The 24850-nt window shown below is 35.0% G+C and overlaps 3 protein-coding genes and 1 non-coding gene across 7 annotated transcripts; 3 read left to right on the forward strand and 1 right to left on the reverse strand.

Annotated features, from left to right (window-relative positions):
* The first annotated feature begins 10405 nt into the window (after positions 1-10405).
* LOC103489580 (transcription termination factor MTERF2, chloroplastic) lies at positions 10406-16526 on the forward strand. 4 transcript variants are annotated; one of them, XR_007819874.1, is made up of 8 exons: positions 10406-12119; positions 12693-13101; positions 13596-13811; positions 14005-14112; positions 14845-15119; positions 15307-15722; positions 15806-16059; positions 16272-16526. XR_007819874.1 is itself a non-coding variant. In XM_051083065.1 (6 exons), exons 1-6 carry the CDS (start codon positions 11404-11406, stop codon positions 15560-15562), a joined length of 1980 nt encoding a protein of 659 aa, XP_050939022.1. In that variant the 5' UTR covers positions 10406-11403; the 3' UTR covers positions 15563-16526. The 4 variants fall into 4 exon arrangements, 1 of the variants encoding a protein (XP_050939022.1); XR_007819852.1 differs by having other exon boundaries at positions 10406-10629; positions 11350-12119; positions 15806-16526; XR_007819843.1 differs by having other exon boundaries at positions 15806-16526.
* Positions 15922-16019, forward strand: LOC127144331 (U6 spliceosomal RNA). Its single transcript, XR_007815985.1, has one exon. It is a non-coding gene; the product is annotated as a U6 spliceosomal RNA (small nuclear RNA).
* A 1281-nt stretch (positions 16527-17807) lies between the features above and the next one.
* Positions 17808-21434, reverse strand: LOC103489581 (NADH dehydrogenase [ubiquinone] iron-sulfur protein 8-B, mitochondrial). The gene is made up of 8 exons (XM_008448809.3): positions 21188-21434; positions 20295-20370; positions 20059-20112; positions 19858-19949; positions 19656-19769; positions 18431-18498; positions 18252-18363; positions 17808-18167 (listed from the first exon to the last, which is right to left on the reverse strand). Exons 1-8 carry the CDS (start codon positions 21239-21241, stop codon positions 18072-18074), a joined length of 666 nt encoding a protein of 221 aa, XP_008447031.1. The 5' UTR covers positions 21242-21434; the 3' UTR covers positions 17808-18071.
* Positions 21435-22916: 1482 nt separating this feature from the next.
* Positions 22917-24778, forward strand: LOC103489582 (protein NUCLEAR FUSION DEFECTIVE 6, mitochondrial-like). The gene is made up of 3 exons (XM_008448810.3): positions 22917-23258; positions 23408-23526; positions 24434-24778. The coding sequence occupies exons 1-3, from the start codon at positions 23119-23121 to the stop codon at positions 24451-24453; spliced, it is 279 nt and encodes a 92-aa protein (XP_008447032.1). The 5' UTR covers positions 22917-23118; the 3' UTR covers positions 24454-24778.
* Positions 24779-24850: the final 72 nt, after the last annotated feature.

Below are 24850 nucleotides of genomic sequence, written 5' to 3' on the forward strand. Positions count from 1 at the left end.
TGTACTTAGGTAGTCCCGATGTAGTTGTCATGCTATAAATCAAACACAAACAATTAGTGACATTAATTTCCCTACGATTACAATACAAATACATGGTTCATTCAACTCCTATTGAAAAACAGTTCATCATTCATTTACTTGCGTAATCAACACATTTGAAACAAATATATTTCAAAAACTATGACAAAATAAGACCCAATGCAATCACTACTTAAATGTGAAAATGAAAGTCGAACATTCAATTATGGTACACTAACTGTTCTACTGGTTAAGCAACTCCCGGTCACCAAAATCTACAAACTCGTCCCTCCACTGACTCCACTCATTGGAGGTCTCTATGTAATGTATGTCATCGACGGCAGTAGTCACGTGGGTGGAAATTAAGGGTGAGCATCAGGCGGTTGGGGTCGATTTTCTGAGCAAACCGCCTCGAACCGACCAAAAGTCGATATGGAAGTTGAAAAATTGGCTTTCGTCGCTGGTTCCAACAAAATCGATGGGTCCAACAGTCGATCGGTCAGTTTTGTTGGTCGGTTTGGTCGGTTTTTTAATAAAATTGCTAATTTTCTAAACATTAACACATTTTTAAAATATTTTTTCTAACATTTTGTCTTTAATTTTTTAAATATTTTAAAATTTAGACAATAAACCATAATTTCTTACCTATAGATTGGTTTTTGTGTACTTCAAAAAAATAATTAAGCAATCAGTAAATGAAATTGAAATGGTCCATGAATAATAATTCAAAAAAGAAAGATGAACTGACCGGTCATCGAATAGGGCGAACGGCTGCGGAAAGGGGAACGGCTATGGACGGCAAACCGCTGCAGACGGGCGAACGATTGTGAACGACAAATGGCTGTGGATGGGCGAACAATTATGAACAGTCACCAGGTCACGAACTTCAAGCTAAGGTTCACCGGACGACAGGCAAATGCTCATTGACGGTAGGTGAAGGGTCACCGACGAGATCTGTAACAGTGAGATTCAAAATGGTAGAGAGGTAGTGCGTCACGAGGGAGAATCGGAATTCGGGAGATGTGAAGTCGAAAAAAACCTAACTTATAATATATATATATATATATATATATATATATATATATTATATATTTTAAAAAAATACATAGGGTCAGTTCGGTCAGTTTACAAGACCAACCGATCCCTCTCAGTTAACCCGACCGTCGACCAAGCGATTTTTGAATTACTAGAACCGAACCCGACCACCTAGTGTATTTTTTTCGATCGCCCAAACTTAGTTTGTTCGATTTCTGTCATTCGTTTTGGTTTTTTGACCCACCCTGCTCACCTCTAGGTGGGATCAACCTCATCTATGTCGTCTAGTATATCAAAGTTTGTCATATCTCTATTGATAAGGTTGTGTAGCAGACAACATGCAAGTATTGTGCGACATTAGACTTCTACAGAATAGTATGACTTTCCCCATAGTATTTTCCACCAACTCTTTAACACACTGAATGCTCTTTCGATTACATTATGCGCAGACGAAAGCTTCATATTGAAGAATTTTTTGGACGTTGAAGGTTCATTTTCAGCGCCACGTCATTCCTGCAAGTGGTAGCGTAGGCCTCTATAGGGTGCCAGGAAACCCTCTACATTTGGGTAACCGGCATCAACAAGATAGTAATAGCCTATGATCACATTGCACGATTAAAATGCCGCAGCTGCTAATCGCTAAATAGAATTTATATATCCAGTGTCATCGATAGTTACCCTTGGGCACCTTCAGGCCATTAGGTCTTGAAATGGCATCACGAAGGATGCGTGAGTCCGTAGTTGGTCCTTCCCAACCAGCAAGTACGTAAATGAAATCTCTTTTCGTGTCACACACGCCAAGGACATTTGTGGCGACCTCCCCCTTGCGTTTTCTATACCTAGCCCGATCACTTGCTGGAACGTTGACTTTTATGTATGTCCTATCAATGCACATAAGCAATTCTACAACGCATAATTGATGATTACTGACAAGATCTAATGTCGGATGGTTGAAAGTATGTAGTTCTAAAGAAGTGTGCACCTCAAACCACCTCCATCTTTGATTTGTGAAATCGCTAGGCACTAGTTGTGGTTTTTTCAAAAGCTCGTCATGTAGTCGAATAATGGCCAACAAAATCATGTTGAAATGATGAGAAATTGTCTCACCTGACCGCATGAACTCCTATTGAATCACACGATTTTTTATGTCATGCTACCATTTCCTCATCATTGAGGACTTTCGTCGACGTTAATCCAGCAATGGTCCTCAATAGGTGGCACAAAATGGTGAAACATCTTCGATCCATTCTCGTACTCTAGCGATACATTAAGTCTGAGGCATGAATCATGCGAAAATAGGCTAACTATCTAATCTTATGCCTAGTGTCATGTGGGATGTGTGTTATCCTCTTTGTGCATTGTTTAACAACTCCAACATTAGTAGGAATTGACGTTGGGATGTTATGAACGCATTTAGAAGAGACGCAAACTCGTGTTGGTCCATTATAAATTCTAGATTGACACCCTATTGAAAAAGAATCCTAAGAACGAGTTACATTCAAATGTTGTTAGTCTAATGACATACTTCAAATTAAGTTTACAAATGTTGAAAATATGTTTAAATTTATAATTTGTTTGTAAATTAACCAAGGGAGTTTGTAAAATATGTTTATAATTATAATTTGTTTGTAAATTAACCAAGAGAGTTTGTAAAATATGTTTATAAATAGCATTTGTTTGTAAATTATTAACCAGGGGAGTTTGTAAAATATGTTTATAAATATAATTTGTTTGTAAATTAATCGGGGGAGTTTGTAAAATATATTTATAAATATAATTTGTTTGTAAATTTACTAGGGGAGTTAGACTTTTTTAACCCACTACACATTAGATAAAATAAAGTTCGTTGAAAAAATATATTTCAAATTTATTATCATTTAACATGAATTAAATACAAATAAATTATTTGTCAAAAAAAAAATTAATGTGAAATTACCACCCATTGAAAAATCCAAAAGACAAAATAAAAAAAAAATTATATAATTTTGAAAAGTTAATCGAATATACTTTTGTGTGCAAATTAATCGAAACAAACTTCTTACCTAGCTCAATGTCTTAATCAATTTTCTTAAAGAAAAATGTCAATTAATTTTCATCTAATCCATAAATTTTTTAAGGTATTACACTTTTAGTCCTACACGTAAATGTGACACCATTTAGTTTCAAAACAGTAGCTAAGTAATGAATATGGCATTGCTAAATATGGGCAGCGGCAAGTTTAGTATGGAAAGGAATGAATAAACAAAAGTATCATTCAACTTAGTAAGAAAAATACGGTTTACAAGCTAGAATTCGAAGCGTTTAGTATAACAAACATTAAATCGAATGAAAGAAAAGAATTAATTACAAAAACTAATTAAGTAGACCACATATAGATCGACTTCATAAATGAATGAGGTTTATAGCCGTAGTACCTCGTTTACGAATGGTTTAAGTATGACAACCTGAAGATGAAGACAAAAAATGGCCTTGACATTACATATGTGTGCCAATAAACATTACGTAATGTAAAAAAGTAACGAAAAAACGCAAAGTAAACATACCTTAACCACAAATAAAACCTTACAAATCCATGTAACCGTACAAAAAAAGCATTAGTACATAATGTAAGGGAAAGGAAGTAGCCTTGAGGTAAGAAATTCTCGCAAAGACGTTTAAGAAGCACGCATTTGCAGAAGAATTTCGTGTGGTGGACTCGATAACATCATATGTAAAAGAGAAGCAAGCAAAGAGAGACATAAAATAGAGATCATTCTAGTGTTGAATATAGACATGTTCACAAAATAGTGGTCAGTGTGACAAAACAGTGAGCCAACCAACAGCAATGGAGCATTGAAAACAGCAAGCAAACATTATGACAGAAATAGTGAGTTGTAAGTAATTACACATAGTCGCAAATAAGGCAACAAAAAGGGGCTGAATGAAGATGATAGTTGATAATAGGAGACATACACAATAGTGTGACATATGGGATGCATTCAAAAGAGCAATTAAGAGGGTTGTAAAATATTAAAAAGTGGCTAAAATGCCAAAACAAATGGGATGCATTAACATTGTAAGTGAACATGTTCGACATGCAAAATAATGGTGCAATAGGAAAAAAAAAGCTGAGGTGAAGTGCACGAGGAAACCTATAGGGAGAAAACATAGTATAACAAGCAGAATTCTTTTGTAAAAAACAAATAAGTAGGCAACATTTGAAGAATATACGAAAAAGTAATTAAATCGAGAGCAATAGAGCGTTCAAAAGAGCAAGGGGTCATTCAAAAGAGCAAGCAAACATTTTCACAGAATCAGTGTATTGTAAATAATTACACATAGTGGCAAAGAAGGCAAAACAAAGGGGCTGAATTAACTCAATATTTAAGCATATGAGACATATATCAAGTGTGGTGAGAAATGGGATGCATTCAAAAGTGATTGGGTTGTCAACTATTAAAAGTAGTGGCTAAAGTGGCAAAACGAATGGGATGAATTAACATGGTAAGTGAGCATGATATACACACAAAATTATGGTGCAATAGCCAAGAAAAAAACAAAGATAGACAACACGAGGAAACAAATAGGAAGAAAATAGAGTTTCAAAAAGCAGTGTTCTTCTGTCAAAAAAAAACTAGAAGGCAAGATTTGATGAACATACAAAAGAGGAATGCAAGTACAACAAAAGGGAAAGACAATCGGACATGGAATGCAAGGAGGAATGTCCAAATATGTAGTAAAGGGATTATCATAATAAATAGGCAGCCAACATTAATTAAGTCCAACAAGAATCTCATAAAATAGGGGATTTCAGAAATGAGAGTGACAATTCAACAAAGTCAGTCAAAGTTGAAGAAAGTAGCCATGGTCATATTTTTCAACACAAGTACATAGTAGCCATCACATTGTTGATAAGATGCTAGAGGAATAAATAGTTTTATTAGAAACAAGAAGGCAATAACAGCAATTCAATACAACCATGGAAATGGAAGAGCTTATAAAACAAATCCATACATGTGAAGAAGACAGGGTGCAACAGATAAAAAATGAAGAACAAATGGAATGATCCTTTCTTTTAATTTAGATGCAGGGCTCATAAAATGGAATGGGAGATGCAAGACAAAATTGATCACATAGGGAGGCAAAATAAATGAATACATGTGAGGAACATAGAGTAGTGCCCAACATTCATGGGCTAAACATACCTTCGAACCATTGGCAATGGAAAAAGAAATGTATATTGGACCCAAAAAATGAACAAACATAAAAAAGAAATCAGAGAGACCACCAACACCAATTTACTCATCATGAGCTTAACATACCTTCGGTGCAGACCGACAACCCCTGTCATGCTCCGCCATGCCTCTACTCGGCTTCCTTTCACCATATTACTGTAGCATCTATGATAATAATGATTGTTTGGGTCGAAAAAAAAGTGCAGTAAACTCGTTCTAGGACTGGCAAGGGTTCATCGGTACACAAAAAGTATGGAGAGAGGATGAGAAACGTTGAGGTCATACACGTTCGTGGCAATCGATCAACGAAATGCAACATAAAGAGAGTATGAGAAGCATTTCGGAGGCAGTGTCAAATGCAACCGTAGCAAAACGAAAATATGTTTCAAGGAAAACGACAAAAGAATCAGGGAGAGTAAGCAAAAATCAAAGACAAAGACCACAAAGAGATGCTTCGAAAAGGGGAGGAAGGAAATGTAAATAAACTTTCATTCTAGTTAAGATCAAAGAGGAAGGGAGAAGAGATTGAAATATGGGAAGATAATCACAAGAAAATAGAAGAAAATGGAACGAAAAAGGAAATGAAAACGGAGGATTTCGGCTGCAAAATCATGTAGGCTTACGGTGGTGTACAATGGAAGATGTGTAGGAGAAGATAGATTAAATGGGAATTAGGATAACCCTAATCCCCATTTACCATAACACTTAGCCCAAACAAGGTTTGTCCCAAATTCCTTATCCTTTTTCCCTCTAAACCTGAGGCTCAAACACACCCCAAGTGTTTATTTTACTTAAATAAAAATAACTTTATTCTTTTTATTCCTCCCAACCTTTTTTTCTCTTCCTTACCTCACTCTTCCTATTATTATGCTTCAAAAATTTCTGGTAATTTTTATTTAATTATTTGAAAGTAATTGAAATTATCTAAATTAAGTTGAATTATTTGATTTGAGAAAGATTTTATGATTTTAGTGGTAAGATTGGTTTTGTTTTGGTTATTTGAAAAGAGAAAAAAAGGAAAATTTTGTGTTGTTATTATTATTATTATTTATTTAAAGTTATTAACGAGGCGTTTGGGGCGAGGAGTGACTTTGTAACGCCCCAAAAATTTGAGGAATTTTATTTTATTATCTTTAAGTGTAATTTTGAAATTTTGGGTGTTATTTAAATGTTGAAGTATTTTACTTTATGGAGGTTTGATTCTATTGGATATTTGAAAAATATCTAATTGTTGTTAAGTTGGAAGTTATGTTTGTTTTGGTTATTTATGTTTAGGTATTATTTGGTTTAAGGAATTAATAATTGTATTATGAAATAATATAGTTATTATGAAAAGATAGTTTGATAAGATAAAGATGATTGGATTGGTTGCGGAGAGAGGATATGTGATTTTATTTGGGAAAAGATAAAAAGAGAGATTTGGTGGATTTTAAATGAAGTGAGAGAAGATTTGATTTGTTTTAGATTAAAATAAGGAAAAGGAAAGGAAAAATAATAATTAATGTATTATTATTATTTTTGGGTTAAATAGGTTATTAGGAAGTGGGTCATCATCTTCTTCACAAAGGAAAAGAAAAGAGAAACCCTAAATTTCCTTAGCATCCAAACACCCTAGCTCCCTTTCACAGCCGCCACTTCGTCGACCACCGCTGCTGCCTTCACCTCTGTTCGTCGTAGATCACCGTCGTCGTCGTGGTTTAGGTCGCAAGTCGAGTCGCCGAACGTCGCCGTCACCGCCACGTGAATCGAGTCGTCCATCCCTTTGTTAGCCTTCATCAAGCCAAGTCGCTCACCTCACGCCGTCAGCCACCATCGAACAAAAGTCGACAAGTCACCACTATTCCCCATCGTAAGTCCGTCGCACCGGTAGTCGTTGCGAGCCGTCCCAGTCGTCCCAGTCGAAGATTTCGTCCTAGTGGTGTGTGTGTGCGAGTCGAGCCCAACCCAGCCGTCTGAGTCGAGCCCAACTCCTGCGCGTGCCCTCAGCCGCCCTCAGTCGTAGACGCCGAGCCGCTTCCTTCCAGCTACGTGCACCCAATCGACCCACCTTGGCCGAGCCGTTTCTGCCTCTCAACCGAGCCGTCAAGCCATTTTTTAGCCACCTAACCATTTTTATCCTTTTCTACCTGTTTTTGGGTAAGTTTTGATTGGGTTTTTGGCATACCCAACAAAGATTTAATTTCGAACCTTAAATAATTTAATTTTGGATTAAATTAAATTATTTTTCTTAAAGAGTTGTTGGATCGTTAGAAGTGGAACTGAGGAATTTCCAGGTTAAGGCTAAGTTGATCTCAACCTTGATCTTGGGTAAGTTACTTCGACTGAAATTGTGGACTTAAATTCTGTGAAGGATAAGTTATTAAATTGATGTTTTCTAACTATTTAGGACGTCGCTGCTTGGAAAGCGTGATTTTACTGTTAGAATTCGATTGAGCAAATCTCCAGGTAAGAGATTCTACTACTAGACACTCGAGTTTAATTTAAAGAGATCTCATGTATGAATGGTTATGTACTGATGATGGCTAGCTACAGAACTTGAGGTTACAGATAGAAACTGATATTGTAAATATGACTCCTGGATGACTTTGTGGTTAGGGCTGATAATGCATTGATGTTATCACATGCGTTTAATGATACAGTATTGTGATTGAGGATGATATGATATGATGGGATAGGATATATATGGTATGACATGTTATGGCATGATATGTTATGATATGATTTGATGATGTGTTATGTGCATGCTATGGATAGGGTGTATGTTAGCTTTACCTATTAGAGTCGTACCCATATGAGTGTCCTTCCACTCTTTTGATGACTGTGTAGTCCGACGGGATCACCAGTCTGACATTGACATTGACATAGACATGATTTGAGAGATTCGACGAGATCGCTCACACTTATGACTACGTAGTCCAACGGGACCACCAGTCTGACATTGACATTGACATAGACATGATTTGATTGATTCGACGGGATCACTCACAGCCCGATCGTCTTAGGTATTCCTTTGGGTTCACCAAAAACCAGCTTGTTCCTACGAAATCACAGATTGCACGTGTTCAGGAACGTGCTAGTTTAGGGGTACCACTCTTCAGAACTCTAATAGGAAGTTAACAGGCACCTAGCGGGACTAGTAATGGGTCCCTTACTGAGTATATTTTATACTCACTCTTTCTATTTCTATTTTTCAGGTAGAGGTAGAGGTAAGATCAAAGGCAAGTTGGCGAATGACTAGAAGTGACCGTGGCGAGCCATAGGGACACATTTGCTTCCGCTTACATCATGTGCCAGATTTCAGTGTTGTTACTTCCTGTCATTTTATTTTTGGTTTTACTTATTTCCTTGTTTTTTCTTTAAAACTAGTAGGGCTCGAGATAGGATTTTGTTTAAATTTATTTTCATACACTCTATTTATGAATTTATTAACAAACTGCAGTTTTGTTTTATTATTTATTTAATTTAAATAAATTTTATTTCTTTTATTTTAAAGTAAAGTTTCTCGACCTAGTACAAGGAGTTGGGTCTTTACATACTTATAATAATCTGGGATTATAATAGTCTGCGTTTGGGATACATATTATTATATGTTTGTGTTATTATAGTCTGTATTTGGGGTGCATACTATTTTAATCTGGTTTTTTCACTACTCTTTTTTTGTTTGTATACTGTACATGAAATACACATTTTTTTCAATTAATTTTATTAAATCTTGTTAATTAAAATGTTCATTTAATAAATTTAGCTTCAAACTTGGTTTTTCACTTTTTTTTTTTTTTTTGCCATATATATATATATATATATATATATGGTACATGAAATAGACATTTTTCTTCAACTAGTTTTATTAAATCTTGTTAATTATGATGTTCATTTCTTCGATTACATTTTTTTGTAAGTCATTAATTACATGTCATAAAAATATTTATAGGAGAAAGTTTAATTACCAATTCTTCATTTTCATTATTTAATTACTGGTGTTTTTCATTACTTTTGTTTCTTTTTTCAAAAATGATTTTTAAAGGAAGTTATAAGTTTGTTAATTTTGTAGAAAAAAATTATACAAGTTTTTGCAATAATTTTAACCACTACATACCATCATTTTTTTCTAAATGTATTTGTCATATTATCATTGATTTTTTATTTTTCCTAAGTATGATACAAATTTATTCTTTTTATGATAGAAATTTATTATTTTTTCTCTTTTATCATGTTATCATTCTTTTTATAACACAAATTATCTTCTTAAAAAAAATGTGTTATGATGCATATCTTTCTTCTTCAGATCTATGATACAAATTTGGTCATTCAAATTTTGTTTTATGCTAAATCTTTTCATAAAATAGATTTTTAATGAAAAAATAGAATCCTATTTTTTCTAAAAATTATTCTTTGATTTATTTAGAAATAAAAGCTAAAAAAAACAAATTTTGATTCAATGGAAATACACGCATAGTTTCATTTTACCCCACCTAATCACCAATATTTATTTTTATTATGATTATTTACTTTTATAGCAAACATTGTCAAAAGTTGTTGGCTTTCTGGTTTGTTTTTTTTTTTTTTCTTTTTGAAAACTTGAATAAATGGATAAAAATGTGAATTACTGTTTTTCCTAAGTTTAACACAATTGACTTTTCTTATTATGTTTAAGCATTAACCGTTTAACCTAACTTTTTTAAAATTTTGCAAAGGAAATTTTTCTGAGATATTTTTCCAAATTAGTTTTCCCTAAGTAATTTTTACTACATTATTTTTGCAAATATATTTTTCGTAATTTATTTTTCCTAACAAGCCATATTCCTAAGTCATTTTTGCAAAGTAGATTTTTTCTAATTTATTTTTTCTAACAAAATTTATTAAATAAATTTTTTTGTGGCATAATTAAAATTTGTGAAATATATAATAACCCTTGAGAGTAAAGAATAGTGATAAAAAGAGAAACGGAAGAGTGAGAAATAGTGTCACATAAAAGCATAGAAGAGTAAAGAATAATGACAGAAGAGAAATAGGAGAATGAGTATAATAATCCTAATTTTAATTCTCGAATTACAGCTATTCTTGGACAAACATGAAATGAGCAAACTTCTTGTCATTTACATAGCAAACAGCCCCTGAGCAGGGTGTCTACATAAACGTGAAAGTAAATGAAAAAAAATGATTTTTTTCTTTCCTCCTTCGTTTTTACGCGCACTCCCGAGCCGTCGTCGGCTGTTCCCCGCCCAGCACTAGTCGTGCGGGTTCTTCAAGCCGCGCAGATCCTGCCCCACCGCCCACCGCCGGCCGTTCGTCACGCCCTGCCGCCCTCTGCCGCCACAAGCCTCGCCGGTCTGTATGGGAGGTCAGTTTTGGGTACTCTCCGGTGAGTTTCTTAGCCTTTTCTTGAAAATTTGTTTTCTACCCATTAGCTTTGGCTTCAAACCATAATCACGTTGTGTTTGATTGAAGGGAAGAAGTGTTTGTGTGAACTGCTAATTGGTCTTTGAAATTTTGGTTTAAGGATTTAATACCCATAAAGTTGTGAAATTATAAAATGTGAATTGAAGTGGAGATACGTGGTCTTCTTAGGTTATTTTAGTGATCCATTATTTATGGTTTTGTGGAAACTTGTAGATGTTGTTTGGGTTTAAAATTGGGTTAAATAGGAAATGTGTTGGAACCAATGTCTTGAAATTAAACTTGGAATCATTTGGGTAGGTGTTAGTTCAGGATTTTTATTTGTTGAACCATGCAGTTGCTTAGTTGGTTAATTTGTTAAGTAACCCATTATCCATTGGAAAGTCATGGTTGCTTAAATGGACACAAATCTCCCTTTTAGATTTGGGAAGATATAAAAAATTGTTATAATCTCGACAGGATATTTCAATGAATTTTAAAAAAGATGACAGATCTTATTAAACACCAATTTTTCAAAGTAACGAGTAGATTGACAAAGTAAAAGGTTATACATTTCTATTATCAAAGCTCCATAAAATTTAGGTCATACATGCAAAAATCTTGTTTAAGAAAAACGATATTTCTAACTTTTTGATAAACGAGAATTGGCCGTTGAAAAATAATAAGAAAAAGGCTCCCACTGCAGAGCACTTTCCTATCTTGTTGACAGCCATAGCTCCCGCCATTTCTGAAAGCTATAATGTTATCTTCTTCATCTTTGTACTCAAACCCATATCCCCAGTTCCCTCCTCTTCATTTCTGCCTTCCAAATCCTCTCTCCAATGTCTTCCTCTTCACTTCCACCCGCATACCCATCCCCACTGTCGCCTTCGCCGAGCTCCGCCCCCACAATCCGACAGAAAAACCATCCACCGCCGTCTCCGACCACATTCATCCCGAAGCCCGCAAACACAACTCCAAATCCGCCTCCCTTCTCAACCACTACCTATCTTCCGGCGAATCCCCTAATCCACAAAACCCAGAACCCCCTTTGCCTGAAGACGAGCGAGTGAAGCTTCTTGAGCTCTCGCTTGTGAGAAAACGAGCGCCTCAATTTCCTGGATCCATTTATGTTCAATCCCCAAGTGATTTTGGTGTGGGTTCTTCTCTTCCTCCTCTGCAATCCCTGTTTCGAAATGGAGGGGATGAGTTTTGTGCTGAAGATGACCGGAAGATGATTAGAAGGGCTCTTGAGATTCGCCGGAAGGTGACCTCTGAGATCTTTAAAGAGGCGATGCGGAAGGGGAAATTTGGAATCACTTATACCAACAATTTGCTTGGGTGGTTGTCTGAGTTCGTTGATTTTGTGATGATTCAAGCTGCGTCCATGAAACAGTCCCCTGAATTTTCTCATTTGTCGTTCAATGTTCGTGCCAAGACCGTCATTGAAGATTCGAATGTTGTGCCACTTATCAGGTAGGTAGAATGGGTGCAAAAAACTATTTGGGTTTTGTTTGTTTTATGTTATCCATTTTAGGTCCTTGGTTTCTTGTGGGAAGAATTCGCAATGGGATCTATAGTTGAATAACCCCATAAGCATAATAGAGTCCAGTGGTTTTACTTTTCCTGAGTGGGGAGATTTTCCCCCAAGTCATGTGAGTTCATTGGAAGTAATACTATGATATTCAAAATCAAATAACACCTGTGCCTGGGTAAATATTTGGTCTTTTATTTTTTAAAATTCTGCTTGTTTTCTCACAATTTCGTACCAAAGTTTTGGAATCCCAACATAAAAATTTGAATTCTTAGCAAATTTCTAAAACCAAAAACATGTTTTTGAAAGTTATTTTTTTACTTTTCAAAATTTGACTTTGATTTTAAGAATACTCCTAACGTGTAAGCAACAAAACATAGAAACTAATCAATGGAAGTGATGTTTATAGATTTAATTTTTCAATAACAAATTACCAAATGGTTACTAAATGGACTTGATTAACTTGAAAATTTTGAGGACTTTTCACCCTACCTAACTCACCCTTCTTCTCACAGGTGGTTGAAGCATAACTCATTATCATATCCACAGATAGGGAAGCTCATCTGCATGTCAAAGGGAAAGCTTGAATCTATTAGACGCCTTGTGGAATGGCTGAAAGGAATTCATGTGAAGGGGGGATATCTTGGACTTACACTCACGAAAGCTGGAGTGAATATATTGGAACGAAGCAATGAGGAATTAGATGAGATTGTGGACTACTTGGAGAGTAATGGAGTTAGAATGGTTTGGATGGGCTTTGTCATGAGTCGATGCCCTTACTTGTTGTCTTACAGCATGGAAGAACTGAAAACTCGTGTGGAGTTCTTCTTGAATATGGGAATGAATGACAAAGACTTTGGCACAATGGTCTTTGATTTCCCCAAGGTTCTTGGTCAGTATACTTTTGAAGATATGAACCAAAAGGTATGTTGCTTTCTTTCTGATCTTTAATCAGAGTTCTGTGAACTGCGATTCAGCGATTGAATTTTGAGCATTGCTTCATCTTAATCCCTATCCTGTAAATAGTTCCAATTCTGTTTTTGGAATTTGAACGATATTTGGTTGATAACCGCGTTAATCACGGCATGTTTATAATGTTAATGTTGCATTCATTTGAATTTGAAGTAACATGTCCATTGTGTTTATTTAGTCCTTAAGTGTTGAATACTCTTGCGTAGAATGTGTAGTGCCATGAGAAGGAGAGGGAAGTTTGGATGATGATAATCAGGATTCACGTTGTAATGGTTTTTTAATTTCTATATCAGCTCATTTTCTTTAAACTGACCTTGATTTCTACCCTTTCAAAGCTGTGGGATTAATGTTAACATTTTCTCTTCTATGAAATATCGTGATATATGAAATCACATATCTGATCGGCTAATCACTTACATGATGTGTTAGTTACCATATTCATATAGGTCAACTATTTAAAGGAGTTTGGCCTTGACAATGAGGATGTAGGCAAACTACTAGCGTACAAACCACAATTGATGAATTGTAGCATTGAGGATAAATGGAAGCCTCTTGTTAAGTATTTCTACTATCTTGGAATTTCCAAAGATGGTTTGAAGAGGATGCTTACAATCAAGCCAGTAGTCTTCTGCCTTGATCTGGAGACAATCATTGTGCCAAAGGTATTTCTTTTTTGTCTCTTTGTGAATTTGCTTCAAACTCTCATTTCCATATTTTAGAACAAAAAATGAACTGGATAATGAAGATTATCTAGCTAGATATTGATATGATTCTGTCATGCCATAACAATGCTCAAATTTACATAGTGAATGTATCTATGGCTAAGGGGTTTTCCTTTTTTCCGGTACCATGAAGGTGAAATTCTTCAAAGACGTAGGAGTTCGAGATGACGGGATTAGTAACATGCTTGTGAAATTTCCATCATTATTGACATTCAGCTTGTACAAGAAAATTCGTCCTGTTGTGAGTTATTATCCTCCGTGCCCTATCTTTATCTACTATAGTTCAGATTATTTATATGTTGAATAGAACCACCAAGAAAATCATACCCATATATTGACATTTGGAGTTTCACTCTGTTGTATTTTTATGCCGTCTGTATAAGTTTTTCCTTCGGTGCATCCGTTGCCTAGTTGATGAGAAAATGCTATACAATTTAGTTTCTTTTTCTTTAGACAGATATTTTAGGAATGCTAGTAGGCTACATCTTATGGGTATTGTTAGGATATTTGGGGGATATTATTCATTATATAAAGAGTTTGTTTACAAAATTCATGAAAGGCTGGTTATAATATGGATGGGAGGAGTAAATGGGATAAAAAGTTTGTGATAGCCATCTGAAATGGCAATAGTATGACCGTCTTTTTCTCTATGATGTTGCATTATAATCCCGATCCTATTTTCTTACTTTTCAATACCATCGAGTTCGTGTGTTATCCACAGATGTACTCTATAATAATTTAACACATGATCGAGACAATAAGGAGTGTTTGAAATGCTTAAATAGACTTGCTTCATCCTACCTACTTCATATTACTTCTGTCTAGCTACGAATCTAAGCGTTATCTCATGTCGAACATGTTGAATATGTCATGGTTTCTCCTTCCTAGAAACACATTATGCTTTCTGTTCTAAGAGTAGATTAAAATTTTTCATTAAGATATGCTCAACAGCCTTAACTGCAAAACCATGCAGGTCATATTCTTGATGACCAAAGCAGGAGTTAGGGAGAAAGATGTCGGGAAAGTCATAGCTTTGGGGCCAGAGCTTTTTGGCTATAGCATAGTGCATAAGCTTGAGGTCAATCTAAAGTATTTTCTGTCTCTCGGCATATATACTCGGAATCTAGGAGAAATGATTACTGATTTTCCTATGCTGCTCCGATATAATATTGACATTCTTCGACCGAAGTATCAATATTTGCGGAGAACCATGGTTCGACCTTTGCAAGATCTTATAGACTTTCCAAGGTAAGAATCAACATATGCATCTACTAATTTCTCATAAGCTTAGGTGATTTTTCAGTTAAGTTCAAGTGAAATTCACGTAAGAAACCTAAATGTAGGAGTTGAGAAGGCCCTTTGGCTCAGTCATGTTCATTTGAAGTACAATGAAGCCATAATTTTGTTGTCAAAATACTTATGATAATAAATACAGGTTTTTCAGCTATTCTCTGGAGGGGCGCATCATCCCAAGGCATCAAGTTCTAGTTGAGAATCGTATAAACATCAATTTACGTTCCATGTTAGCTTGCACAGATGAAGAGTTTAAGAACAAGGTTGCAGATATAGTGGAAAGACGCCAAAGATTTGAATCTGGTAACATCGATGGTTCTCTCTCCATTCCCCATACAACTAACTACTCTATCAACTCGAGTGGACTTGATGACTTTTCGAGTGAAAATAAAGAATGATTTGATGTTGTACTTTCAAATTCCTTCCCTACTTAAAAGGATATGAACGAAGAAAAGCTCAAACTTTTTCTTATGTCGTAACTATCGGGATGGATCTAAGTCTTGTTTACATGAGAATTCATGGCTACCCAAAGACATTCGAGATCCCAGCAGAGAGAAGGTAAGGAATGCTTATCATTTTATCATACTACTTTTACCGAAGTCTCTACTTATTGTATCTAATGATTTTCTTTCCATGTAAAGAGTTTAAAAGGTTAGAACAAGACAGTGACGATTCACAAGTGCTCATCAATTCACAGCAGAGCGATTCATGACTAAAAAACGTTATATCTATGCTGGCAAGTTAAATCAAAAGTCTCGTCCCTTCGGGAACATCAATAAAATTGGAACGATACAGAGAAAATTAGCATGGCCAGGAAGGATGACACACCCAAGTTGAATCAAAAGTCTCAGCTTAAGACAATGGGTCAAAGGTGTACACTAACGGTGGCTGTAAGGTATAGGTGTACTACCCATCTACTTGTCATATAGTTCTCTTTTTAATATAACAAGAATTTGACACCATCTGAATTGTACAGATGAGAAAGACATAGTTTGGATAATGATTAATTTCTTGTCTACTATTCACCTAGATGATTAGTAACAAAATTTGGCTTTTCCATGACGTTTCATACACTCAAAAAATAAGTTGAAGAGGTTCTTTTGCAAGGGGATACTCCTTAAAAGTCAGCAATTCGTGTCCAACTGTGGCGTCAATCATTGCATTTATGGGGTGGGGAAGGAGAAAGATGTTCATTGTGAAGCTTTTGCCTCAGAAAGGGAACAAATTATACTGTTCTCTTATGGAGAACAAGCATTTTCCCTGTCAATAGAAGATGCTCCAGCCCCATAAAAATATAAGACGTTTCTTTCAATATTTCCTCACAGAACAGAAAACTAATACTAATGTTATTTTATCGATTCACTATTGCTGTCATTGTCAACTGGCATCAAGTTTTATTATCAAACTTAAGTCAAATGCTCAACAATAACTAGCAGTTGATTACCATTCTCTGTTTTTTAATAATGGATGTAATCATTTTCCTGGAGTACAAATTACACCAAAAACTTTTATAATTACAGCCTTTCTACATTTTCAACAATTGAAGGGCCATTATTTTTTGTCTCGATTGGGAAGGACCCTCTTATCCCTTGTCCTTTAAGTTCTCTCTTGTTCTTTGAGTATACATGTTTCTTATCCGAAAAAAAAAAAAAAAAAAAAGAATAATGGATGTGATCAGAAGCTGAGGTTTTGTTTTTCAGATTTTCATATGCTACACTACAAGTTGAAGTTTGTTGAGGGCCCTCTACTATCCACTAGAAATATTACTTTTTTCTAATATCCTTCATTGATGTATGAAAGTACGAAGGTGGGCAAGAGACCAAAACCAAAGGAGTTACAATAGATTTCTCGAATTAGTTATAATGAAGTCAAATGCATTAAAAAAGGTGCATTTACACCGAGTCATGACTAAGTAGATAGGGTAAGATTCCATATTGCGGTAGGATCTTTCTTTTTCTTTGAAAATGCAGTTGTTTTTTTCCTTTCTAGAGCCCAGAGGAAAGCACGAATGGAACCATATAGTTTTTTTTTCCTTCCAAAATCGCTTAACCAAATGACAATGAAGAAGAGATGGGTTGTGGGTCTCATAATCCAAGAAGCAAAGGTGGCAGCCACGGGTGAAAGGGCAATGTGTGGGTGACGCCTTTGATTTTATCGTTTGTATTGATAGCGTTTTGTCCAATTTCACACTAGAAGAATTTGACTTTTTTGAGTGAAAGTACGTCTAAATTGCATCCAAAAGTGAAGAGAAGGAGAAGTTCCCATTCTTGTCGACGCCAAGTCCTTTTATCTCCAGAAGTGGTAGGGTTGAGAGTGGATCGGAGATTCATCAAAGTCAACCAATCTTCAAATTCCTCCTCTTTTAAGTTTCTCCTATAAGAAATGTTCCATCCATGTTCATCTTCCCAGAAGTTGCTCCCAACTATCATTCCAAAAGGAGGTGTTATTTCCATTTCCCACGTTGATTGTGACTATCCTTTATAAGTTCAAGGTGTTGAAGGATGGATCTCCATGGTCCTTTGACTGTATCGAGGAAAAATGTGTTTGGCCACAAGAAACAGAAATTCAAATGACCATTTTATGAAATTTCCTGGTGTTTTCATATATTCCTTTTTTTCTCAAATCAAAATCAATACCAGAGAATGAAGCCGTGAAGAACATTGATGATAATGTTTTCATATTTTACCTAAATTACAACTACATGGGAAACCATAGAATTCCCATTTTTATTGGGAGGAAAAACAAAAGATTTCTGAGAAAAATCCCAAACTTGGGCAGTAATAAGCAACAAGTTTTGTGTTCTCAACTCGTGTACCAAGAATATGAAAGAATTTCAACAACATGCTCATGTTTATCTTATTATGAACGCACTGAGAAAAGTCAAATCCAGACTGCACCGTGAATGTATCAGCGATAGAGGCTTTCAGATCTAAGATTCTCGGCAATCTCAGTCTCCCACCGGTCTCCATTCTCGAGCAACTTTTCTTTGTCATAGAGAAGCTCCTGCAACATTTCAAAACTATGAGGCAAACAATCTTCAGCAAGTTTCGAAGCAGCTTTTAACATTCAAAACACTAATAAGATCACCTCGTGAGTCTCTGTAGCAAACTCAAAGTTTGGTCCTTCAACAATGGCGTCAACAGGGCATGCCTCTTGACAGAAACCACAGTAGATGCATTTGGTCATATCAATGTCATACCTGAAAGTTAAGATTATTTAGGGACACATATGTGACGATATGAAGATGATGTGGAGGTGGTGATCACCTTGTGGTCCTACGGCTACCATCTTCCCTTTCCTCAGCCTCAATTGTGATTGCTTGAGCAGGACAAATCTGACAAGAAAATCAATATAGAGTGGCAGGCATAAGTTCAAAGCCACAACTCGAAGTAATGATTCAGCTACACAACTCGAAGTAATGATTCAGCTATCAAAGTATCTAATTTGCCTCCATGGCTACTTAAGAGATCTAAAAACCATAAACATTACAAGCATGGCCTGCTAAAATAGTATGTAACATTATCAAAGGTCTCCACAAAATTTAGAACGTGAAAATGTTATTATCCAGCGTACTGATGGGAAATATGAGTACATAAAGCTCTCGAAGTTGCATCTCTAAGAGAACCCCTCTCAAATACAATATTTCAGTCAAGGATTAAAGACATGCCTACATACCTAAGATACATCTACCCTAGTATGATTTCTCTACTTCGACTACACATAACATAACATATGTGTTTTAATGCATTAAGGGGCAGTAAAATATCAACCAAGCTATTGTGCTCTACAGCTACAATCTAAAAGTATGAGTCCAGTAGGAACAGCTATTATTTTCACCTTCAACTGAGAGAATGCTTAATACAAGAGAGATTACAAAATCAATGTTAAATTATGGTTTAGTACTTAACCTTTCAAGTTTTTGCCTGTTTGATTCCTAAACTTTCAGGTGTCTAATAAATCTCTACACTTCCGATTCTAGATATAATAGGTCCCTAATATCTTCAATTAAAAAAAAATAATATCTAATAGAATCCTAGAATTTAAATTTTATGTTCAGTAGATACATGAATTTTGAAAATATGCATGTGTGTTGAATAAGCTGACCCTATTAGATACAAAATTGAAAAATTTTAGTAATCTATTTATTAGACAGAAATTTGAAAGTTTATCCATTTGACACTTTTTAAAAGGTCTGAAACTTAATAAGTGACATGGAATAGAAAGCTTAAGAATCTATTAGGCAATTTTTCAAGTTCATGGGTTAATTTGGCAAAATTTGAAAATTCATAGACCAATTAGACACTTCAGAAATTTCAAATACCAAATCGAAAATCAACAAAAACCTGAAAGTTTAGGACTAAACTCATGATTCAACCTAAAATCAATGATGGCAAGAATTAAAAAGACCTCTCTAAAATTCTTCTGTAGAATTATTTTGTCCAAACCAAAATGACTTGACAGACAGTTTAAAATATAAGTCCAGAGTCTTACAGCTTCACAAAGTTTGCATGCAATGCATCGTTCTTCTCCAGTAGGGTATCGTCGGAGGGCATGCTCACCTCGAAAACGAGGACTTAAGGGGCCTTTCTCAAATGGATAATTGATCTGAATGATACATTTACCTTAATCAGAAATCAGAATCCACAAGAGTTTTGGCTTAGTGCCAAAAAAAGGTTGATTGAAAGACACTTACAGTGACTTTTTTCTCAAAGAAGTATTTAAGAGTCAGTGATAGACCCCGGACCATCTCAGTGAGAAAGAGTGTGTTTATGCTACGCTCAAAAACTAAAAATGGCCAGGAAATTGATTTTTGTAAGAACCATAAATTATAATAGAACAAACAACTGGAAAAGATGAAGCAGTGAAGAAACTATGGAAAGATATAAAAAATTACTAGAACTCCAATCCTTCGAGATCTCCTTGGCAAGCTGCTCTCTTTCTTCATCATCTGCACAATTACCGAGATGGAAAAGAATTAAAAATAAAAAAAAAAATCCATAGCAACATCTTGGCAGAAAAAAAACAAATAAGTAAATGTCTTGTTGCAAAGTTCAGCTTCAGCAATGATTAATTATGTTCATATGGTAATACAAGTAAATTTATGAAGATGATAAGAACCAGAAACAAAACCTTTGTTGGTACTGTACAAGTGTGTTGACTGGAGACCATGAAAAGGAGAACCTTGCAGTGTTTGCCCAGAGACAGCCTAACAACAGTAGATTATACGCATGATAAATAAAGTAAAGGGTAGCAAAAAGCTATTACAACTACTAGAATTGAGGAAACTGATATTTGTGGCATGATTCCCATCAAGTTTTCAATCAATATTGAAAATACCTCCATTATAGAAGATGGGGGATAATATTTTTCATCAAATATCAAAGTGAAACATTCAGATCAAAGAAAATAACACTAAAAGGCTGAATATGCACAGAACCCTCCCGCCCCAACCCACAACACCATAATGCTAATCTTTCTTTGCCCAAATTCAAGGAAAGAACATAATTCACAGTCTTGAACATCTCCCAAAATTCCGACTATCTACAAATCTTTATATTGCATTAGATAAACAGCCTAATCATCAACTTCCTAGTCTGCAAGTATCCAGTATTTCAAGTTCCTCGTTCTAAACTCTCCCACCAAATAGGACAATTAAAGTTAACAAATCCTTCCAAGTTAGGGAAAAGAAATGACACACAATCCCATTTCCATATCAAAAATGTTAACCCAACGGAGCAAATAAATTACATACAACAACTCCCACTGACCATAATTGTACGATTCAGTAAAAACAAAAAGGAAACCAATACCCCGTCTGTTCTACAACTCCAATATCAAAGCTAAAAAGAAAAAACGGGCGCCCAGAAAACCTCAATTCAATTACAAAAGCTAGGAATCCCAAAACAGAATAAAAGCTCAGCAACGTCCATATTGAAGCAATTGGATGGTACAAGTCCATCGCGGGTAAAAGGATATGAAGGTCGGAGAAGAAAAATTAGGGCAATAGGAGGAAGAATACTTACAAGCTGACGAGCACGAAGAGCGAGAAGGGATTTCCGAGCTAAGATCGCAGCCATGGCGAAGCCAATGTTTTTCACCGCTACTCACAGGGAGGGATTCCCAAATATACTTCTCTCTGTTGAAACGACTGAGCTTTGTGATCGCTAGAGGTCACCTGAATCGGTTCCGAATTCCGGTTGATGAGACGCTGCGTTTTGGGCTTGGCCTTCGTCTTGGGCTTCCTTGTGGGAATTTGAACGAGCCCACACTGCCCATCAAGTTGTGAGAGAATTTGGTTTTTATTTAGTTTCAGGTTTAAGTTTATTTATATTTTATGTCTGTTAATATAACAAAATACCAGAATACTTATAGTTCGTGTAATAAAATCGAAAAAAATTCATAAATTCTAGATTTGTGCTTGATATTACGGAAGATCTGTCACTTTTCTTTTTTTTTTTCAATTTTTCATATTCTCTTCCATTTTTTTTCTCCTCTTTCGGATTTTCTTTCTTTTATTTTTATCCATTTCTTTTACTTTCTTTCTTATAGCTCCTCTTCTATAATATTGAGATCGTTTAAATATTATTTTGATATATGGTACCTTCTATCTAATTAACACGATCGTTTAGCATGAACAATACAATCGTTTAGATTTGAAACCCTTTTCCCATTGTTTAAAAAGAACTACATCATCGTGTATGTGTAATTTAAACAATCGGTTACCTAGTCAACACAATCATTTCAGGTTTGAAACTCATTCTCATCGTTTAAAAAGAACTACATGATCGCGTGAATATAATCTAAATGATTGTGATCTAAACGATCGCTTACCATAGTCAACACAATCATTTACATTTGAAGTTATTTTTCCATTGTTTAAAAGAGGACTACACGATCGTGTATCCTATATGATCGCGTATCACGATCATTTAGAACAAAAATTACACGTGCGCCTATGGTCGATGTTGATACTAACTACATGATCATGTATCAATTTCTACATAATCACGTATCATTATCGTCTAGAAGAAAAAGTACACGTGCACATGTGCCCGATTAATCGAGTGTTGACTAAGAACATTTTTGGTATTTTTCATAAACCTATGGACTTTTTCCGTTTTCAAAATTTTTTATATAATATAAATATTTTGTCGGTTTATTATATTCTTTAGAAAACCCTTTTACATTGATGGGTTGATTTTTGTTGTTAAATTTAGGTTAACTAATTTAAGTTCAAATGAAATTGATTTGCTGAAAATGTAAACTTTAACTTTAACTTCATCAAAATTTTCTTCGAATTTATATTAGATATATGATGGTACTCTCGATTTCATTTCACTAATTCACTCATTAACCATTATTAAGTAATGATCTCATGAACTCACTCATTTTAATAAAAATAAAACTTTACGCAAAAATAAGTTTAATTAATGCTCGAATTGATTATTGGATAATTTTTTCACCATTTTTAAATTTTAAAAAAATACAATAACATGATAACTATTTGATTCGTAAATTTTTTTTGAACCATAATGTTTACATGTATGAATCTACTTATTTTTATTATTAGTGATAGATAAGTTCAGTAGATGTTGATTTAGAAAATACCTAAACCAATAACATTTTTTAAAAAATTTAAAAACTTCAACCAACCAACCGAACAGACAATTAGTCGATTTGTATTCTTTCATGATCAATATCAATGTGAGATTTATTAAACCAACCATAATCACTTCAATATCAGTTTGATTAAAAAATCAAACCCGATCAACCGAATCTTCCATCGTTTTTATTAGAGTAAAAAGATGTTGATAGGTTTACAAAGGTTATTGCTTTAAAACCCCCTCTTAAAGAAAATAAAAAAGAGGAAAATCTTAAAAAGAAAAACCCAAAGAAACTTTCTTCACTATAAAAATCCAATTGCTAAACCCGCCTCCAGCGGTGTGTCAAAGAAATGGCTTCCGTTTCCCGATCGCTTCTTACGGCGGCGGCGGCTTCCAGGTCCATGGCCGGCCGTACCAGACCACTTGCTCATAAAACCCTAAATCCATTGCTTGTTTCTTCTTCCTCCAGAAGCTTTCCTTCCATTACCAGGTACTTTCACTTCAAAGTTTGTAGTTTCACTCAGTGCTTTACGTGCCGGAATTTCTTTGCGATCTTCTTAGTTAACTTTTACTATTTTTGGATCTTGATTAATCTTTATTTACTTCCGTTTTCGTTGCTCGTTCTTTGTTTCTCTTTAGGATTGTTTCGTCTTTGGCTAATGTGGAGTCTTTGATGCCACTCCACACCGCCGTCGCTTCGGCTCGGCTGAAGTCCAAAATTGCCGTCGACTCTCATTGCTGGAGCTGGCTTTCTGAAGGTTCGTTTATTCTCCATTTCCTTTTTTGCGTTGTTCTTTTAAATGTCTGTATTTTTATCTGCGATATGGAGAGGATTTTTTTATTGATGTGATTTGGGATTCTGCCTTGTTAAATACCTTCTTATCCTCTGTTTCATTCTCGAAACATTGCAAAATTTCTAGTTGGTGTTCTTCTAAAATTGATTCTGTTTTTCAAATTCATCTTTTAGCCTCTATTAGATGTACGCGAAGTAAAAGAAATTGAGAAATGAACTTCTTATATATGGAGACTTGCAATGTTTTCTTCATTATTTAGTCCGAATTCTTTCATTTCCATGTAAACATCATTCCTTTCACAAGTCTGTTCACCTACCCCTTCAAATATGGAGACACTTATACGAGCTTTAGCAATATTGTTGATGAATTTCAAAATTAGTACTGTTTTACCCACTCTTCCCCTACTAATGGTCCTATTTTTTGGGGGCTGAAAGATCCACTTCTTTAATTACCGTTTAAAAAATAACTGTTCTTGGAATTTTGATTGCCTTGAACTTGGCCTCCTATCCATTCTAAGTTCTGGTTGTTTGGAGAACAATTTTGTTTTTTATTTTTTGAAAAATCAGAGCTTACTAATTTCTTTATTTAGTTTCTTACTCACATGCAGAAAATCGTTTTGAAATGTTGGCCAAATTTCAAAAACCAAAAACATAATAATCACATCCGGTACAAACTATGTATAAAAAGTGGAAAATGGGATATAGCCACATCTGGTACAAACTATTGACTAACATTGCATCTTTAGTGTATGTACTCTTGATTTATGAATTACATTCAATAAATGGCACTCCGTATCTATCTATCTATCTTGCGTCTCTTGTACATTTTAAGACTTTGTTTCCTAACTTCATCGTTTTATCTTATCTTTTAGGATTTGCAACATCTTTGTGACATAGCATGGTTGGTGAAGGTGAATTGTAATTGATAATACGGCTGAATGACTGGTAGCTGAAACGACCTTCCATTGGACTTGTGAGGTTTTTCCATCTTTCCTACTTATCTTTGTAAGATACCTTTATCACAAGGAAGAATCATTTAGACAACTATTTTTTCGTTTTTATCGTTGTATAATGCAATGCGGCCACATTTTCTGGATATGCAGAGAGCTATTGTTTTAAGCCTTTGAACACAAAGCTTGCAGTTTAGATTTTTGTTAGGCATCCCTCTTGCTCTTGACTTGTTCAATAACATGCAATTGATTTCTTACATTCTCTAATTATGAGGTCTTGAGATGATTTCTAATGCTTTTAAAACGTTGTGCTGAATTGAAACTTCAGATTTTTTTTGT

The sequence above is a fragment of the Cucumis melo genome, chromosome 1, assembly GCF_025177605.1.
Source record: "Cucumis melo cultivar AY chromosome 1, USDA_Cmelo_AY_1.0, whole genome shotgun sequence".
Classification (NCBI taxonomy): Eukaryota; Viridiplantae; Streptophyta; class Magnoliopsida; order Cucurbitales; family Cucurbitaceae; genus Cucumis; species Cucumis melo.

What these genes read in the sequence shown, in the direction of transcription:
- LOC103489580 (XM_051083065.1), top strand. Translation starts at nt 11,404, where the DNA reads ATGTTATCTTCTTCATCTTTGTACTCAAACCCATATCCCCAGTTCCCT. An exon ending in AGACAATCATTGTGCCAAAG is followed by an intron (nt 13,812 to 14,004) that starts GTATTTCTTTTT and finishes GGTACCATGAAG; the next exon opens with GTGAAATTCTTCAAAGACGT. An exon ending in ACAAGAAAATTCGTCCTGTT is followed by an intron (nt 14,113 to 14,844) that starts GTGAGTTATTAT and finishes AAAACCATGCAG; the next exon opens with GTCATATTCTTGATGACCAA.
- LOC103489581 (XM_008448809.3), bottom strand. Translation starts at nt 21,241, where the DNA reads ATGGCTGCGATCTTAGCTCGGAAATCCCTTCTCGCTCTTCGTGCTCGT. An exon ending in CTTGTACAGTACCAACAAAG is followed by an intron (nt 20,113 to 20,294) that starts GTTTTGTTTCTG and finishes GTAATTGTGCAG; the next exon opens with ATGATGAAGAAAGAGAGCAG. An exon ending in TTGCTACAGAGACTCACGAG is followed by an intron (nt 18,168 to 18,251) that starts GTGATCTTATTA and finishes GAAATGTTGCAG; the next exon opens with GAGCTTCTCTATGACAAAGA.
- LOC103489582 (XM_008448810.3), top strand. Translation starts at nt 23,119, where the DNA reads ATGGCTTCCGTTTCCCGATCGCTTCTTACGGCGGCGGCGGCTTCCAGG. An exon ending in AGCTTTCCTTCCATTACCAG is followed by an intron (nt 23,259 to 23,407) that starts GTACTTTCACTT and finishes GTTTCTCTTTAG; the next exon opens with GATTGTTTCGTCTTTGGCTA. An exon ending in CTGGAGCTGGCTTTCTGAAG is followed by an intron (nt 23,527 to 24,433) that starts GTTCGTTTATTC and finishes CTTATCTTTTAG; the next exon opens with GATTTGCAACATCTTTGTGA.